This window comes from Centropristis striata, chromosome 22 (assembly GCF_030273125.1).
Source record: "Centropristis striata isolate RG_2023a ecotype Rhode Island chromosome 22, C.striata_1.0, whole genome shotgun sequence".
Taxonomy (NCBI): domain Eukaryota; kingdom Metazoa; phylum Chordata; class Actinopteri; order Perciformes; family Serranidae; genus Centropristis; species Centropristis striata.
Genome location: NC_081538.1, coordinates 31,241,634 through 31,259,589, shown reverse-complemented (window position 1 = coordinate 31,259,589; position 17,956 = coordinate 31,241,634). Strand labels below are relative to the sequence as shown.

At 41.0% G+C, this 17,956-nt stretch overlaps 1 protein-coding gene across 1 annotated transcript; it reads right to left on the bottom strand.

Moving 5' to 3' along the window:
• Positions 1-793: 793 nt before the first annotated feature.
• Positions 794-17,462, bottom strand: LOC131960447 (proline-rich protein 2). The gene is made up of 5 exons (XM_059325675.1): positions 17,372-17,462; positions 15,895-16,359; positions 7,906-8,067; positions 7,336-7,421; positions 794-847 (listed from the first exon to the last, which is right to left on the bottom strand). Exons 1-5 carry the CDS (start codon positions 17,460-17,462, stop codon positions 794-796), a joined length of 858 nt encoding a protein of 285 aa, XP_059181658.1.
• Between the last annotated feature and the right edge of the window lie 494 nt (positions 17,463-17,956).

The following is a 17,956-nucleotide window of genomic DNA, read 5'->3' as shown; positions in this document are numbered from 1 at the left end:
TTTTTTTTTTGTCATTTAATGTCTTTTTTGGTCATTTTGTGTCTTTTTTGTCATTTTGTGTCTTTTTTTGGTCATTTTGTGTCTTTTTTAGTCCTTTAGTCTAACATAAAATGTGATTTTGAATCTTTTTTTTAACTTTCAAAACACTATCATGCTCAATAAAGAATTGTAAATTTGTCAAATGTGACCAAAGGTGTCAAATCTACCATATAAGAGGGTTCCATCCAGTTCTATCATTTGATACTAAATCTATTTGAGCTTGTCTCCAGTTTTACTTGGTATATCATCATCAAACTGAAACTGGCCTCATGGAGTTTACAGCCAGAACTTTAGAGGTAAATGTACAGTAGGGCTCCACGCTGCTTTGTTTTCTAGTCTGATGGAGGCAACAAGTCTGGATTATTTGGAGCTCCAGGACACTCCACAGGGTTAATAGTCTGCTGAAGTTACCAAATATTGTTTTTTGTCCGATAAAGAGTTAAATACATCACCCAGAGTGCTTCAGGTGACCGGCCTGCAAACTTCTGTCTCAGGAACATGAACCAGGGAAAAAACAAGCTGAAGTATTTAAACGTCTTTCTTCCAACAGCGTTCTCCTTCTCTTTTATCTCCCACCAGAGTTCAAGCAAACAGAAATATTTTAGCCGTTTGATTGATCGTGATCACAGATTTACGTCTTCAGCCACAGACAGGAAGTGGGCAGCGCTGAGAACCTGATCGTATTAACAGTTTGTTTGGAGAACCGTTTGACTAGAACAGCTCGTAATGACCCATAATCCTCCGGTGTGGACTTTCAGCCTTGAGTCGGTCTGGAGGTCTGGAGGTCTGGAGGGTTGGAGGGTGGAGTCTGCAGAGGAAATAGGTTAACAGGATTCAATCACACGCTGCAGCCCATCCAATCATGAGTTCATCCGGAGCTCAGGTGCAGCTGGCAGCAGAGAGTTAGGAAACTCTGCGTTTAAACAAAAAGAAAGACTCAGCAGGTGAGCTGGTCGTCTCTCAGAGGGAAAGTTACAGGAAATCAGCAACCAGATGAACCTGAAGCGGCTTCTGCACCAGCAGCAAGTTCTCATATCCAGTCTGTCAACAGTCCAATCATCAGACACTGGAGCCACTAAAACATGTAAAATCACCTTTCTCCTCTGCACAAAATGTCCTGCTGATCTATTAATTAATTTAACTTTCAGGAAGTATTTCTGGTTTTGGACACCTTATACTTTTACTAAATATATTCTATTACTAATCTACTAATCTGAGCGTGATTATACTTTTTCTCCTATAGTTTCCTATGGACGTCTCTTTATCCTCCACTTTGGTTCAGACTGAAATATCTCAACAACTACTGGACAGATTGGGCTAAAATTTGGTACAAACGTTCATGTTCCCCAGAGGAAGAATCTTGTTGACTTTGGTGACTCTGTGACTTTTCCTCTAGCGCCACCATGAGGTTCATGTTGGTGGTTTTGGGTGAAATATGTGGAGTGCTGGATGGCTTGTGATGAAATGTGGTTTAGTCCTTCATGTTCCCTTCAGGATGAACTGGAATTACTTCCAACATTGAAATATGTCTGCACAAAATGTCATGGTGATCTACTAATTCATTCATCTTTCAGGAAGTATTTCTGGTTTGGGAGACCTGATACTTGAACTAAATTTGTCAGGAATCTGAGCATGATTATGCTTTATTTCTTACAGACATCTCTCATTCGGTCCAGACTGAAATATCTCAACAACTACTGGACAGATTGGAGTAAAATTTGGTACAAACGTTCATGTTCCCCAGAGGATGAATCTTGGTAACTTTGGTGACTCTCTGACTTTTCCTCTAGCGCCACCATGAGGTTCATGTTGGTGGTTTTGGGTGAAATATGTTGACAACTTGTGTTGAAATGTGGTTTAGTCCTTCATGTTCCCCTCAGGATGAACTGGAATAACTTTTAACATTTCTTCTGGTGCTCTACGTCTTAACGTTGACCTGATTTATTGGTTTTGTGGACAAAAATGTGTCAAAAAAGGATCAAATTAGGTGTGAGTTGGTTTGTGTTTTATCCCCTAATTCAAGGTTTTAGCAGTAAACGTTTGAGAGCAGCTCTTGTGGTGTTTCTGCCTTAATTTAAATAAAGTTGTGAGTCTCCAGCTGCATGTCGGTCTGCCTGTGTGTGTTTTCTTGGTTGCTGTGTGAGGTCTGAAGTGGTGAGCGGGCAGCGCTGGCCAAAGCCCCGGCTTGTTTATCCATCACAGCCTCAGACAGAGATGGTTGTGTCTCGCTCTTCTCGCGGCGGGCTGACTGGCTTCACTCAGCTGCCCCTGCACTCATCTCGGGCCTGTCACTATGACTGATGGTCACTTTACAAATGGGGCATTTCCCCCACATGGCCCCACTGAAGCAAACAGCGCCGTGCGAGGCCCTTCGAACCCCGCCACACCTGCACTGAAACCATAAAGTCTCCCTGCACAGGTTTCACTGCACTGCGCACACAAAAAGACTCAGAAACAGCAGAAATACATGTAGTACTACGCTACAAATCAAGTCCACAAACAGGTAAGAAGGTGTTCCACAGGGATGAGTACTGGGTCCCCTGCTGTTTACTATACACATGAATAATATTTGTTTTCCAACTCAGTTCTTACATTAAAAACAGAATAACAGGAGCGCTGCTGGTGTCCCTAAATACACCGGTGCTCTTGCAATGGGTAAACAGTGAACTCAAAAGAAGAAAATGCAGGCACGCTGGTGGATTGACAAAAGGTGATACACCCTGAGGAAGACGCAAGCCGACACGCGTTGGTGTTTTTTAGATGTAACCCATGTATAATAAAGGGTTTTTTACTTTTGTCAATTCACCAGAGTGCCTGCATTTTTTTCTTTTGAGTCCCCAGTTCTTACATTGTTTTACCTTGAAGTTTGAAAGGTTTTCGGTGTATTGATCAAAGAAAAAGCTATAACTGGTTGATGAGAATTTCTTGTCTTTGGGGCTGCTTTTTAAAAAAATAACAAACTTTTCAAATGCACCAAAAATAAAACAGAAATTCTATAAAGAATGACCAGTTGGCAGCCAAACAAGATCCATCAGGCGTCCTTCAGCTTGATACTGTCCTTAAAAACCTCCCGGGGGACACAATGGGCGTATTTTGGTTTATATGCTGCTAAAGTGCTGTTCACATGCCATTTAATTTAGGGGAAATCTGATAAAATAATGCCTGATTTAATCATCTGATCGACCAACAATCTGGCTGTTGGATGCTCAGATGGTGCACCAAATCTGTATTTTTCATCAGAAATGATTGCATGTTTAAATAAATACAACCTGTGTCAACCACATTTACACGTAAACTTCCATCTGTCAGTTAAGTTTTGTTTGATTTTCTGCATTTTTTCTGCATCCATCAAAAGTCTTTAGAGAGTTGTAGAACCAACATGGAGCAGGGTGCGTTCCTGTTCATACACCTCATTTTAAACTGTTTGTTTCTTGAGAATCTTCAGAATGTGCAGAGACGTTTGTTGATGGAAACAAGACTTGTGGTTCACCTTAAAACTGGGACACGGACTGGTTTAGCACAACAATCCCAGCCTGACCCGGAGCAGTGTTTATAACTGTTTGAGGGTTCTCATCCACTATTTATATTTAACTTCAGACTTTTCTTGCAGTCAATGACACCTTAGCAGCTCAAAGAATGAACCTCCATGTTTCGGGTTTTCATCTCAACATGGCAGCAATTTCAGCCCCAAGACACATTTTATTGTCAGTTTCAGATCCTGTCTACACCATAATAAAGAGTACAACATGTAACGTGTTGTTTTTAATCACATTTATGGCCCTCATATAGAGAGGAATCCATATTAGCAGCCTGAGTGTGACTCATGTTGCTGTTGTGGTGTTGTGGTTACAGGCGCAGGGCGAAGCTGTCGCCTCCATGGGCGGAAACCGTCCAGAAACAGTCACTCAAACAAGTGTGTAAAACACTAAACGAGCTCTTGGTTCACAAACCGCTGCAGGCTGCTGAGGGCTACCGGAGGAGGAGCAGGAGGAGGAGGAGCAGGAGCAGCAGGAGTAGAGGGGGTAAACCCTCCTGAACCCAATCACCCCTTCATCACCTGGAGAACATCAGCTGGTCACATCCGACAAAACTTAATGTCTGAACAGCTGAACACTGATCTCCACCTGACGGCCTCCAGGACACCAGCAGACAGGCTAACAGTTAGCATGCTAACAGCTAATCAATGTAAATATTTTATGTAACGTTCATTTTAAAGTTTTCAGTCTCTTCAGATATCTTTTAGCTTTCCTGCATCACCCACAAATTACTGAGAGGCTTTTATTTTGACGCAGCTCCAGCTTTATTAGTGGTGTCTTGTTTCGAAGGGGACTGCTTGTTGTTCTGGTCCATCATAGATGTATATGGGTTTAACCGCCCAACTGTCTGAATATACACAGAGGAGTCCAGTGACGACAGACAAGCTTATTATAAAATAATGATGTTTAACTGTGGGAAAAGAATGGTTCAGTTTAGGAACAAAAACACTCAGAGACGGATCACTTCTTCAGACTGTTGGGTCATTCACGGTTACTACGGCCACCAGAGGGCGCCACTAACTCCAGACGTAACCATGGGGACCATTGGAATACCGTATGCATGCAAAATTTTCTTTTTTTTTGCGTCTGCATTGCACAAAATCTGAAGGTGTGAAACTACAACAACCACCGGACAGATTGGAGTGAAATTTGGTACAAAGGTTCATGTTCCCCAGAGGATGAATCTTGGTGACTTTGGTGAGTCTCTGACTTTTCCTCTAGCGCCACCATGAGGTTCATGTTGGTGGTTTTGGGTGAAATATGTTGACAACTTGTGATGAAATGTGGTTAAGTCCTTCATGTTCCCCTCAGGATAAACTGGAAAACATTGAAATATGTCTGCACAAAATGTCATGGTGATCGATTAATTAATTTAACTTTCAGTAAGTATTTCTGGTTTTGGAGAACTTATACTTTAACTAAATTTGTCTGGAATCTGAGCATGATTATACTTTTCTTCCTATGGACATCTCTCGACCCTCCACTTTGATTCAGACTGAAATATCTTGACAACTATTTAACAGATTGGACTAAAATTTGGTACAAAGGTTCATGTTCCCCAGAGGATGAATCTTGGTAACTTTGGTGATCCTCTGACTTTTCCTCTAGCCCCACCATGAGGTTCATGTTGGTGGTTTTGGGTGAAATATGTCAACAACTTGTGATGAAATGTGGTTTAGTCCTTATGTTCCCCTCTAGATGGCGCCACTAACTCCAGACGTAAACGTTGGGAGGATTGACGTTTCGTATGCATGCAAAGTTTTCTTTTTTGGCGTCTGCATTGCATGAAATCTGAAGGTGTAAAAGTCGTGTTATTTGTGCTCAGATTGAAGAGAATGGACTGTTCCTGGAGTGAAACTAATAATGAGCATCTCGAGGCTTTAACTGGACTCTGGAGACTCGTCAGAACCTCGTGTAAACATGTAGAGGACTTGTGTTACTGAACACGGTTAATAATCCGAGTGTGAGCAGCATTAGTGTTTCTGTCTGTCAGCTGGTTCCAGCAGCAGAGCTCTGCTGACTTTTCTCTTCATTAAAAACTGGGCCACTCCACAGAGCAGATTTAGAAACTCCACCGCAGACCAGGCGACTGTGTGACTGTGGTTAGGCACCTTTAAGAAGACGATGATAAATGGCTTTTTAATTGCTTGTAAACGTGTTCGGGGTTGGCCGGCCGCCCTCCGGCTGATTGCTGCTGCTGCAGAGCGAGTGGCTGCGTGGAGACTCGTCTGTTTGTGGCTATTATGGCAACTTAACATGTTGCATTTCCACGACTGCTAATTATATCATCCTCTGCCAAACCTTTTACATTATTTCATAACACAACATGACTGCACATGAAAATCTTGTATTCTGAAACTTTAACTCCACCCGAAACACAGAAATGCCCCCAAACACGCCACAGTTAATAACGCTGAGTCGGACTCTGATGGCGGAGGGAGGAAGCGTCTGATTGGCTCGCCGTGACCTCCAACATTCATTACTGAGCTGCATGTTTCCTGGATTTGTTCATAAATGAGTCAGATTAGAGCGACAACATGGAAACATGACCCAACATCCTCTGAGTCCATGCTGGGGTGGAAATATGTTTCAAACAAATGAAAGTTATGCTTCTGATTTGACACAAGACGGGTCATAATTTTTGTTTTTAAGAAAATTTAGTTTTTGATGCATATTAGAGCTGCTTCAAAAACTCTTTTATTTTAATAATTAAACTCTTTCTAACTTTTCCACAAAAAGATCTCTGGGTTCACCAAAAACTAACAGAAACAGTCAAGCAGAAAGAAGAGACAAACTGTACAAACAGTTAAAAGTAACAGACAATTAAAATAGCTAAGTACTGAACAAAAAGGTGAAATAGATACTAATAAGCACTTAAATAAATTGTTGAAATATTTAAATAAAACTAATAAATAAAGGAGCATCTGCTGCTCCAAATGGTAGTCACATATATATATATATATATATATATATATATATATATATATATATATATATATATATATTAACCACTTTTATCCACTTATATTTGTTTTGGATAGGTGACAGAATCAGTTAAAACACATTTTGTTTGACCGACATGTTTTTGTGTACATTTTCTTTTTACGTTAATGATTAAGTAGTGTCTGGCTGTCTGTCTGTTGTTTCTGTTCTGTTTTATCTGTTTGCTTACTTTTATTTTATTTTTTCTGTTGGGTTTCTTCTATCTTTCTTGTATTGTATGTGTCTGTGTATATATATGTGCCAAAACTTTGCATAAATAAAATTTACAAAAAAAAAAAAAAAAGAAACCTACATTTACGTATTATGTTTGTGTCACGTGACTTGGTACTGAAATAAACAGGTATCACACAAAAAAACAAACAAAAAAACCCACAAGGATGAAGAGACATTTATCTGACATTTATCTAAAGATATGTTTTTATATAAATAAAACTGTGACTTAAGATACTTTCTCACCTTCATCCAACAGTAATCAGAAATAAGTGTGGAGAGAGAGAGAGAGAGAGAGAGAGAGAGAGAGAGAGAGAGAGAGAGAGAGAGAGTGATGATGTGCAGTAAAGAGCTGATATTGAACCCGGATAAGGAGAATGGTTTCAGGACGAACACGTCACCAGGTGGTCGCCCCCGGCAACAGGACACGCCCTGAAACCTCAGCGTGGAATATGAGTGACAGGTCTCTGGAGGATCATCTGACAGAAGCCGTCAGGAGATGATGAGCTGGGTTTGTTTCTGTCATGTGGTGGTGAACAGGATCTACCTGCAGCAGCTCCAGGGCCCTGGCCCCCAAGCCCCAGCCCCTGGCCCCGGCCCCAGAGAGGCCCCTGGCCCCAGCCCCGGCCCTCTCTGGTATGTAAACAGAGCGTTAGTCAGCAGTGATCCAAAGTTTCCAGAGGTGAATGGGAGAGCCACCAGGGGCGTGTGATGACTAATAAAGGTGTCATTAAGCTGGTGGTGCTCTGCTGGGCCAGGTAGACCTTGGCAGGTTGTTGTTTATAGTCTGGGGAGGGGGATCACATCCTCAACGCTTCAAGAGGGCAGCCAGTGTCCGAGCGTGAATCAAGGTGTCATTAAGTGTGTTGATCCTCACCGAGGCTTTTCCACTGAGCAGCCAGTGAGTGGGCCGCTAGGTAGAGCCTGGCATGTGTCCGCCTCGCAACCTTTCACTAATTATGTTAGCTTTAAGTTCGGGGGGAAAAAGTGAGCGGTTGTTCCTGGACGTGGAGCGACTCGTCTCCCTGAAGGGTGGACCCCGCCGAGGCTCCGGGCCCCCATTGGCTGCCCGGCTGCCCAGATGACATGATTCAGCTGATTAACTGACTTTTTATACCATTTCTGGGGTAAGAGGCGGCTGCAGGGTGTGGGCGGCCTGTTAGCATGTTCAGATGACAGCAGCCGTCAGCCGGGCGTGAGGCTACAGGCCTGATTGGGGGAATAAAGCGAGGCGAGGGCCGGCAGACACGCTGACCGCAGCTGTCAGCAGCAACTTCATCTGAACAAATGAACAAATGAAAAAAGAGCCAGGAGTGAATTATAAAGTCAGTCATTGTTATAAGAGCAACTTGTTGCAGCCTGAGAGTCATTTAATGAACTCTCCACAAATAAGTCATTTGTTATGTTTGGTGAGTATTATTGGGACGGAGCGTCTGAGGTCCCGACAGCGACCCCTACAGGCCAAAACGCTCATTACTCACAAAGTACAAGTGCTGACTGGATAAAAAGCCTTAATAAAAAATAAAAGAACAAGGTGTTCAGGAACTGTTAATCTGACCTTTACACTGTGGTTGTTCTAGTTGATGTACCTCTTACGATTACTACTTTTATTGGATGACGTATTTTCCAAAACAAAAAAGCAATAAATCATCAGTTAAACAGTTTTTTTTATCACTAATAAAATGATAATATAAACAGTAAAATAATACAAGTACACTCTGTCATAGAACAATTCACATTTTATTCTTAATATTCATTAGAAGTGGAAAAAAATATTTAACTATCATATTTAAATAAAACTAATTAAATAAAACCACACAACTAAAACCATAAATACACTTTTTTAACATATAATTCATAACAGGTAATATATAAACTGCTCATCTATTTCATGAATGGTGAGGAGCTTTGTTAACAAAAAGTTCAAAGAAGCAACATAATAAAACAAGTTATAACTTTTAAAAATGTTCTATACTGCTTTGTTTTTTGTCTTACAGCAAAAAAATAGTCTCAGCATGTTTTTATTCTGGTCATGACATAAATACTGTGCAAAAGTCTTATAATGTTCGGGGAAACATGTTGTTTTTCTGTCTGAAATGTTAGTGACATTCTGATCAAAAAAGTTCTGTAGTTGTACAGGAAATGATGTTTCAAAGCACAGAACAATTAATTGTTAGAACCAAAAACGAATGTTTCTGTTCATCCCGACTGGAGGAAATTTGGGAATTTCCAGCTTTTATTTGTTCAACAGACTTTCTCATAGATTGTATTTCATCAAATTTGTATGACAAGGTGAGATACTTTGTTGGTCTTTCTTTATTTTGAGGAAGAACATGTAGACATTGAACAGAAGAGGACCGAGGATAGAGCCTTGTGGGACTCCTCCTGTTGTTTTTCTTTAGATATGTTTAGATGTTGAAGTATCCATTTACAACTGTGCCAGAAAATAATAAACTGGTGGTCTTTGGTGAGTTTTGCAGTTTGTTTTCAGTTTCTGTAGTTGTCATGAAGAGAAAAATGAAAAAACTGGAACAATCAGAAGAAAATAAAAATGGCACCATAAAGTGTCAAATTTTATCCCAAAAGGTTCATTCTTTTTAACTTTTTCTTTTTTTTTTTTACACATTTTCCCAGCTTTCAAACTCAATTTAGTTGGGATTAGAATCTTTTTGAAGTCAGTGTTTCCTCAGAAGTATATTGATTTCACCACCTTCTGGCTGCTGAGCGCCGCAGCCCCGGACAGCTACAACCTGTGACACTTTTACACTCTGAAAGGCCAAAAAGCAGCGAGAAAGAGAGCTAAAGAGTCGACTTATTTAAGTGAAAGTCGAGTCGATTTTTCTTGTGTGGACTGAAGTTTGTGTGTGGACATTTATTTGACGTGTCACGTCATCGCCGTCCGTGCCAAGCAGCCTGGCCACCCGGCAGCCGACTCCAGGCCCATTGAACTCCATGCCATACCTACACTGCTCTTATTCATTTGTGCTATAATTGCTCTGACCTTTGAGAGTTTTCCTTGCTGTGCTTGAAAATATAGGCTCGAAATTTGGAAGATTTCAGGTACTAATTAAGAAAGGTATCATGGCTCTTTCCCTTCACCACACTTCATATTTCTGCTAATTTGTCTGCACTTCTGTTTAGAGTTTGTGTTGAGAAAGTGTGATGTAATGGCTGAATGAAGTAGGAGTGATTCACCTGGATTTGTGAGCTTAAGAAACTTGTATTTTCTTAGCTGCAGGTTCCAGCAGTCATAAATAGTGTTTGCAGAATGAATAGCAGTCAATATTGAAATAGTCAGTTCATTGATGAAAAGCAGATACCCAATCTGGGGAAATGATGGAAAGTATGCAAGTCAACAGTGTTTATCACTGCAGGAAGCTGCTGCATGTTTCAGTACACTGCTGACCACGTCACCACTTAAACAAGGAAAAATATATTTATTTAGTACTTCTCCAAACAAAAGTTTCACAAATGGAACGTCTGACCCAATTCCAGAACTTTCCACACTGAGATTAACCTCATTTTAAGTGAGCCATTGCTGAATTTACCCTATATAACATTATATTTATTGGTCTTTGTTTGCTGACTTTACCCTATTTCATGTGAGTTTTTATTTTGGAAAACCTTTGTTGAATTTACCCTCTTCTCCCAGAGTTTTATTGGACACCATATGCTAAATTTCCTGCTAAATTATGAGACTTTTCTGAATTTACCCTATTTCTCCAATTTTAGCGTAGAGATCTTGCTGGATTTATCCAATTTTACATGGATTTTATCAAAGATTTTTTTTTTACATGAGTTTTATCAGAGAGCCTTTGCTAAATTTACCTTATTATTTTTTTTTTTTACATTAATTTTATTGGTCTTTATTTTGCTGAATCTATTTCAAGTGAGTTTTGTATGGATGTTTGCAGAATTTATTCAATTTTTGGGTTTTATCACGGTTTTACTCTTCTTTTCCCAACTTTTATTCCAGAACCTTTGCCAAAATTTCCTCATTCTACGTGAGTTTTAACCTCCTTTAGAATCACTTTCAATGTTTTATTCACTGAATTGAAAAATTGATTTCTATATATCAAACTGTTTTCATCTGTTGGACCTGATTTTATGATTTGTGTCTATTATTTGTTGCTTTCAAAAGCTCAACACTCTACCTGAAGCTGTCACACTGAAAGCTGAGTACATGTGTCATTTTATCATTTAAATGACAAATAAATACATTTATAAGTCCTCAAACAGCTTTTTAAGACTATTTAAAACTTCATACTTGTTGTATTTGATAATCCAGTGGTCAGAACACGTCGTGTCTCCTTTTCATCCTGTTAAACTTCTCCTCATCCCTCAGATTAACTGCTGGATTTGCTGTTAAAACTAGAAGTTGTGTCTCCATCATGTCCTCAGACTGACTGCTTCAGGTTTCATCCTGATGAGGACTTTCAGGCCTTTAACACCTCTGGTTCATTAGTCACACTGAAGTCACCTGAGGATCCTTGAGCTCACCTTGCAGTCTGGTTTTAATCACTCAGATTTATGTTTCTGACAGATTCTTGTGAGATAAAAAATGCAACAAACACACTGCAAAGTTAAAGAGACATTCTGAGAAACCTTTCTTTCTTTTCTTTCTCTCTCAGAGTGAGATAATCATCATTTAATCCAGACATTAATGGAACTATTTCCTGACAACCACAGGAGTTCTGGCGGATAAATACGCTGTTCTTCCCCAAGAAATAGTTCCTGCATAACCAGACAACCTCACCACATCCACATACATACTTTATGCTCGTTTTTGCCCGTCTTGTGCATGAAAATATTCCTACTGGGCAATTTTCAAAGGTGATGAAAAGTAATGCGACTGAGCTTGATAAAAAGTTGTTAATGTCTTCGTGTTTTTGGTTAATTTTGTCCATTTCTGACTCCTTATCAGCCTGCCTGTAAATACCAGTTAAGAAATGATTGCATCATTTAATTCAGCACAACCTCACCTATATGACCTGATTATTATTGTTCACTTACTGGATGAACAAACACAAAAAACACACAAAAACATAAAATCTGATTTATAAAATGATGTTGTTTTAACTTTCAGTGAAGAATTGTGAATGTTGGTTCCAAATCTAATGAGGAGAACATCCAGTTATATATTTCAAACTAAATATATTTGAGCTTATCTCCAGTTTTCTTGTTGTATCATCATCAAACACAAACTGGCCTCATGGAGTTTGAAGGCAGAACTTTAGAGGGAAGCTGACGGCAGGAAGAGGTCATGAGGTTTGATTTAAACGGTGTAACGGATTGTAAACGGATTATCATGCATTCAGATGAGTTTAAAAAGGAAAAAAAGGCATCACTGATGTTTTATTCTAATCTGAACCCTTAAATAATGTTATTGTATTGAAACACTGGGATTAAAGGATGAGAAACTCCTCCACCAGCCTCAGAGATGACTCTGGTGCCAGTCCAAAAATGGTTATGAAAATAACCAACATCTGACTGACAGGTGGAGTTCCCCAAGGCTCTATCCTCGGTCCTCTCCTGTTCAGTACTAACATGGCTCAAATTAATGAATAACAACAAAATATATCACCATATTATAAGGTTATATTATATCTTGAACCAATAAAAGCAGAAGACAAAGTGCTTTCAGCTCAGCAGGCCGCCTGAAAAAAGTTGACAGTTTTTTGGGGGATTTTCATGCATTCAGATGAGTTTAAAAGAAAAAAAGGAAAGAGATCTGATGTTTTATTCTAATCTAAACCCTTAAATAATCCTCTTGTACTGAAACATTGAGGTTATAGGCCTAGAAACTCCTCCACCAGCCTCAGAGATGTCTCCGGTGCCAATCCTCTCATCACATCTTGGCTAATAGAGCGACTGAGGGGCCAATCTCTCAGAAAGAGACCTTTACACAATCCAAAAATCATGATTATGGAAAATAAACCAAAACCATTCTTCTAACCTTGTCCCTTCAGAAAGACTTCAATTTTTCTTTCACTTATTCCAAACATGGCACAGGGCCTGCCTGCTCTCTGCTCTCGCTGGTTGCCGGGCCTTGGAGCTCGAAGGTATCCTGCCGTCTGCCCAGTTGTGAGCTCACTTTTTATTTACTTACCCCTCCTTCTCCTCCTTCTCCTCCTCCTCCAGCTCCTCCAGTCTGGATCTGAAGGCCAGGTGAGGAGGTTACCCCGAGAGTCTGACGTCTGAGAGGCTGGAGTCGAGCGGTTTGAGTCCCAGTCAGACTTTGGGGAACGTGGTTGAAAGTGCGAGAGATTAACACTCCTACACCAACATGTTAATGGTCTGCAGTTGTGGATCACAGAATTGCCACCAGCCATTACTGTAGTGGGGATATAATGAGAGGCATTTGTTTGAGTCTAAAAGGAACAGTCTATTAAAACCAGAGCTCGTAAATACTCCCATGTCCACACCTCCTGAAAAACACAGGCCGAGTCTGACAGAAGATAATAAGCAGTAGTGGAGTCGGTTTTTAATAATGTGACCTCCCTCGCCTTCGTTTTCTTTCCACTCGCAGCCACAGAAACCTGCTGCTGCTGCCGGAGTCCAGACTCACGGCTTCAGGTTGTAAAAGTCAGACAGCTCTTAAAAAATGTGGAGGAGGAATGTTTGATGGGTCCAGAAGCGATTAAAGAAGAAGTCCCCATCATTCTGCCTGACCTCATATCTCCATAGGAAACTGTGTAAATGTGGACAGACGCAGAAAGTGATAAAGTCCGTTCACTCCTGAGCTCCACGACACTTTACAGTGTTTCCACTGCAGCAGACGGAGAGGGGAAGACTTTTACTGCGTGACATTTATCTGACAGCGAGGTCCCGCTGTCCTTTCAAGTTTTATAAAACAGAGACGATACAGTTTGCTGTTACAGTTCCAAAGAATTATTAATGATGATAATCTCATCGCAAAGTCTGTTAAGAGGCTCTTCTGGAGCTTTCAACCACCAAGTTTATAAGGAGTTCCTGATGTTTAGACTTAAAAGTTGAGGTTCAAAGTTGATTGATCTCGTTCTCAGATAAACTTCAGATAAAGAATCAGCAGACGGTCTAGCCCCGAACACTTGTTCACCTTTAGAACCAGTACCAGACGTGTTGGGGTCCTTCAGATATTATTTTTTTGGTTGTGATCCTGTGTTTGGTTAAAGAGTGTGAGAATGAAGCTGTGACACCCAAAACAAATCTAAACAAGCTGCAGACTGCATCTAAACAACACAAACCGTAAATTTCAGATTTTTTTTCCGTAAATTTGTGAGTTTTTTTTCTTGTTTATTTATGTTTTTTTCCCTAACTGTTATTTTTTTTCTCGTAAAGTTCAGATTTTTTTCTCATGAAATTGTTATTTTTTAGTAAGCTTGTGATTTTTTTTTTATTGTTAATTTGTGATCTGTAATTTTTTCGCGTAAATTTGCAAGCAGCAACAAAAGACAATAAAAATGACCAAAAAAAGTCATAAGAGTAAAAAAAAAGACATAAAAGTGACCAAATAATGTACATTGAGTTTTAGCGTTAACAGTTTATTTTTAGATCACCCGTTCTTGCTCCTGTGGTCCAGATCTGGTTTCAACACAGAAAGATGTTGGCCTGCTGAGCTGAAAGCACTTTGTATCCAGCAGTTATTGGTTCAACAGACTTTCTCTGTGTTTATATTTGATTATGGTTTTAATAATATGGTGAGATATGTTGGTGTTATTTAAGAATTTTGAGCCAGAGGGAGCAGGTAGATTCTGAACAGTAGAGAATCGAGGATAGAGCCCTGTGGAACTCCTCCTGCAGATCACATGTTGTTCAGATGTGAAATAATTAATCGACACAAATTCTTTTCTCAATTTACAGCTCTGCTGGAAAGTAATATACTGTGGGAAGATTTGTTTTTGGTGAATAAGAGGATTTTGTTGAGTTTGGTTTTTATTTCTGTAGTTGTCCGAGACGTGATGTTTAACTTTTACTCAGATAAGAATAAAACGTCAGTGATATCTTTTTTATGCTTTCCTTTTAATTCCCTTCTAAATGCCTTAAAAAATCCCCAAAGCTGCAGACACTCTACCCACTCTGTGTCATCAGGGCTTGTATTTTGTGTACTTGAGTCCATGTTGCTGTGTTTTATGGGTCCTGTGGAGCGGACAGAGTGCTCGTACTCACAGTGGACTCAGTTTTCAGACGCCTGCTGAGCTGAAAGCACTTTGTGTCTTCATGTTCAGTAGCCGCTCTCTTGTTTATTGCTGAACGCGGCTGCTTTTTCACTGGCTTGTTAGACTGTGAGTTTATAATAAAATTCAAATTATGGTAAGGAAAATGTTTACAGAATGTAGCGGGGACTTGACAGAGTCTATATTTATCCAGACTTCACCAAACATCTGGATGTGGTACAGCAGAGAGGCTGTAAACTTACAGTAGGTGCTACTGTACAGCCTCCACTTATTAGTCCTTGTCTTGTTCCTGAGACTTGGATCGAATTACTCGACCGCACAGTAAAAGAGAGAAGGAGTCGAGGCGAGCTGAAAATCCCCTGGCAGACGGCGGTCTGGTGATGGCGTTTAAAAGCAACACAAACACAGCAGACACATGAGCCATAATCAGACTCACCCTCAGCCACAAGACAAGAGGATCCTGCAGATGGTTTGTCTCTGGAAGACGTTAGTCACCTCGGAGACGAGACGGGACGCCGAACACCTCGGAGCCCACACAGACGGATCATATTTCACATGTCACTTCAAGAATAATTAAAACTATTAACAAACGATTACAAACTGGCTGACTCACGGAGGAAACGTTTGGAAATCCATAATGTCATTTAACAAATTATGAACTCATCTAATCAAATTTTCAGCAACTAAAGGCCAATTATTGATTCTCCTGAGAAACCCATTGCTTTTTCTTTAGTTTTTCTTGTATTTTTCTTGTACATTCTATCATTTTAACCCAAACCACGATCTTTCCCAACATATTAATCCAAAAAAAATAAATTTTAAATATATATTTTACATATTTATTTATATAAGTCTTTGAGATATAGCTAGATATTAGCAGATAAAGGAAATATTTCTCCAGGGTGTACGTTGTATTTATGACACATCCTACTCTCTACCTGAAAACTAACGGGGACGGGAACAGAAGCCACTTGATGGCGGCGGGCTCTCTGGCTCTCGGTGGTGGCGGGTCCTCAGTGGTGGCAGGTCCTTGGATTCTCGTGGTGGCGGACTCTTGGGCTCCTGGTTGAGGCGGGCTCTAGGTGGTGGCGGGTTCTCAGGCTCTAGGTGGTGGTGGGTTCTAGGTGGCGGCGGGCTCTGAGTGGCAGGGCAGGGTGCTCGGTTGCGGTGGGCCCTCGGGTTCTCGGTGGTGGCGGGTTTCCAGGGCTCTAGGTGGTGGCAGGTCCTCAGTGGTGGCAGGTTCTCGGGTTCTTGGTGGTGGCGGACTCTTGGGCTCCTGGTTGAGGCGGGCTCTTGTGGTGGCGGGTTCTCGGCCTCTAGGTGGTGGCAGGTTCTTGGTGGTGGGTTCTCGGGGTCCGGTGGTGGTGGCGGGTTCTTGGTGGTGGGTTCTCGGGGTCCGGTGGTGGTGGCGGGTTCTTGGTGGTGGCGGGTTCTCAGGGTCCGGTGGTCCAGGTCGTATCATCCCATAGTCCTCAGTGTGATTCCTGGTGACTCCAGTCGGCTGTCCTTGTGTCTCCTGTCTGTCTCTGCTGTCATCTATCAAATAAAAGCAGAAATAACCACAATAATAATAAAAGAAGGCGACCTCCGTGTTGGAGGTCTCTGACAGTCTGAATCCAGTTCAGATTTAATGTTGTAAATCTACGTCGTAAATCTTTCTGAAGTGGTCGGCTCGACGGCTGCTGGCTTTAATTTAAACACAGAAAAAACATCTATAAACTTTCTAACATGTCAATGAAAAGTGGGAAATGAGATTTGTGTGTGGCCTCAAGTCTGTCGCTGCAGATCCACCGACTCCTCTCTGAACGCTGATATCAGCAGGAAGAGGAGAGAGGAGAGGAGAGGAGGAGGGTGAAGGGGTTAACTCTCAGGCTGTGGCTGATAAAAACATCTCCTTTGTTCCAGATGGAACTTCACCAAATTACAGGAGGTGGTTTCTAATGGACAACACATTCCCAGAACAACACGTAAAGCACGCAACAACCTTTTTGTGTTTGTTTTTATCAGTTTGTCCACAGGTCGCTGCGTCCCGTCAGGAAGTCTGCAGCCAGAGACACTGAGGCTGCAGGAGGACGCACACTGACAGAAATCAACACATATTTATATGAATATTTGCAAAAATAAATGGAAATTCTATAGTTTTACATTTATTTTATTAGGTATTTAGCATGTGTATTATTCTGCATGTTCCCCTGAAATTCAATTATGCTGCTTTTTAATAGGACTTGAGTCAGTAATTGTGGGTCATTAATATTCTATATATTCTAAGCATAGAATATTAAGACTACACAAGGGTTGAGTGTATGGGAGGTATGAAGCTGTCAAACGAGTGAAATAGAAAGTTGCATGAAAATAAAAGTCTCAAGGACCTGAAATGTGAAGTTAAGAACAGTAACTGAGTAAATGTACTCAGTTACTGTCAGTTACTGTCCTCATAGTAAACAAACGGTCCTTGTGCAGGCTGCTGGTGGAGCTGAGTGGACCGGAGGCGGAGGAACGTCTCTGATGGTGTTTCCATCTGTGACGGAGCGTTCTACAATCCCCGTTGTTGATTTCTTTAAATGTTTTTCTTGTATTGGAAGTCAGAACGTGTGAGAGGAGAGAGGAGCTCTCGTCCTGTCAGCCAGATGCCAGCGAGGAAAGAAAAAAGCCCCGTGCTCTTTTTCTTTAAGTGTATATGACATGTTTAAAGTATCAACTCCTTTAACCTAACTCCCTTGTTCATACCAATTGACTCGAGAGGAGAAGAAAATGCAATTTGGCCTCGGCCGCTCGCGTTTCTTTTTCCCCATATTTGGGCGTCTCCATGGCGACGGGGCTTTGTTGACGGGGCGTGTTGACAGCCGGCCTCCGCGGCCAAATGCAGAGAAATCCCCACAACTCCTGGTGAGGGCAATGCATGCAGGGAAAATCCTGCCGGAGAGAGAGAGAGAATGAGAGCTCTGTTGCTGCCGGAGTGTCGTCCTCGCTCTGAGACCTGCTGTCACTTTAATTCAGAGGGTGAAAGTAATC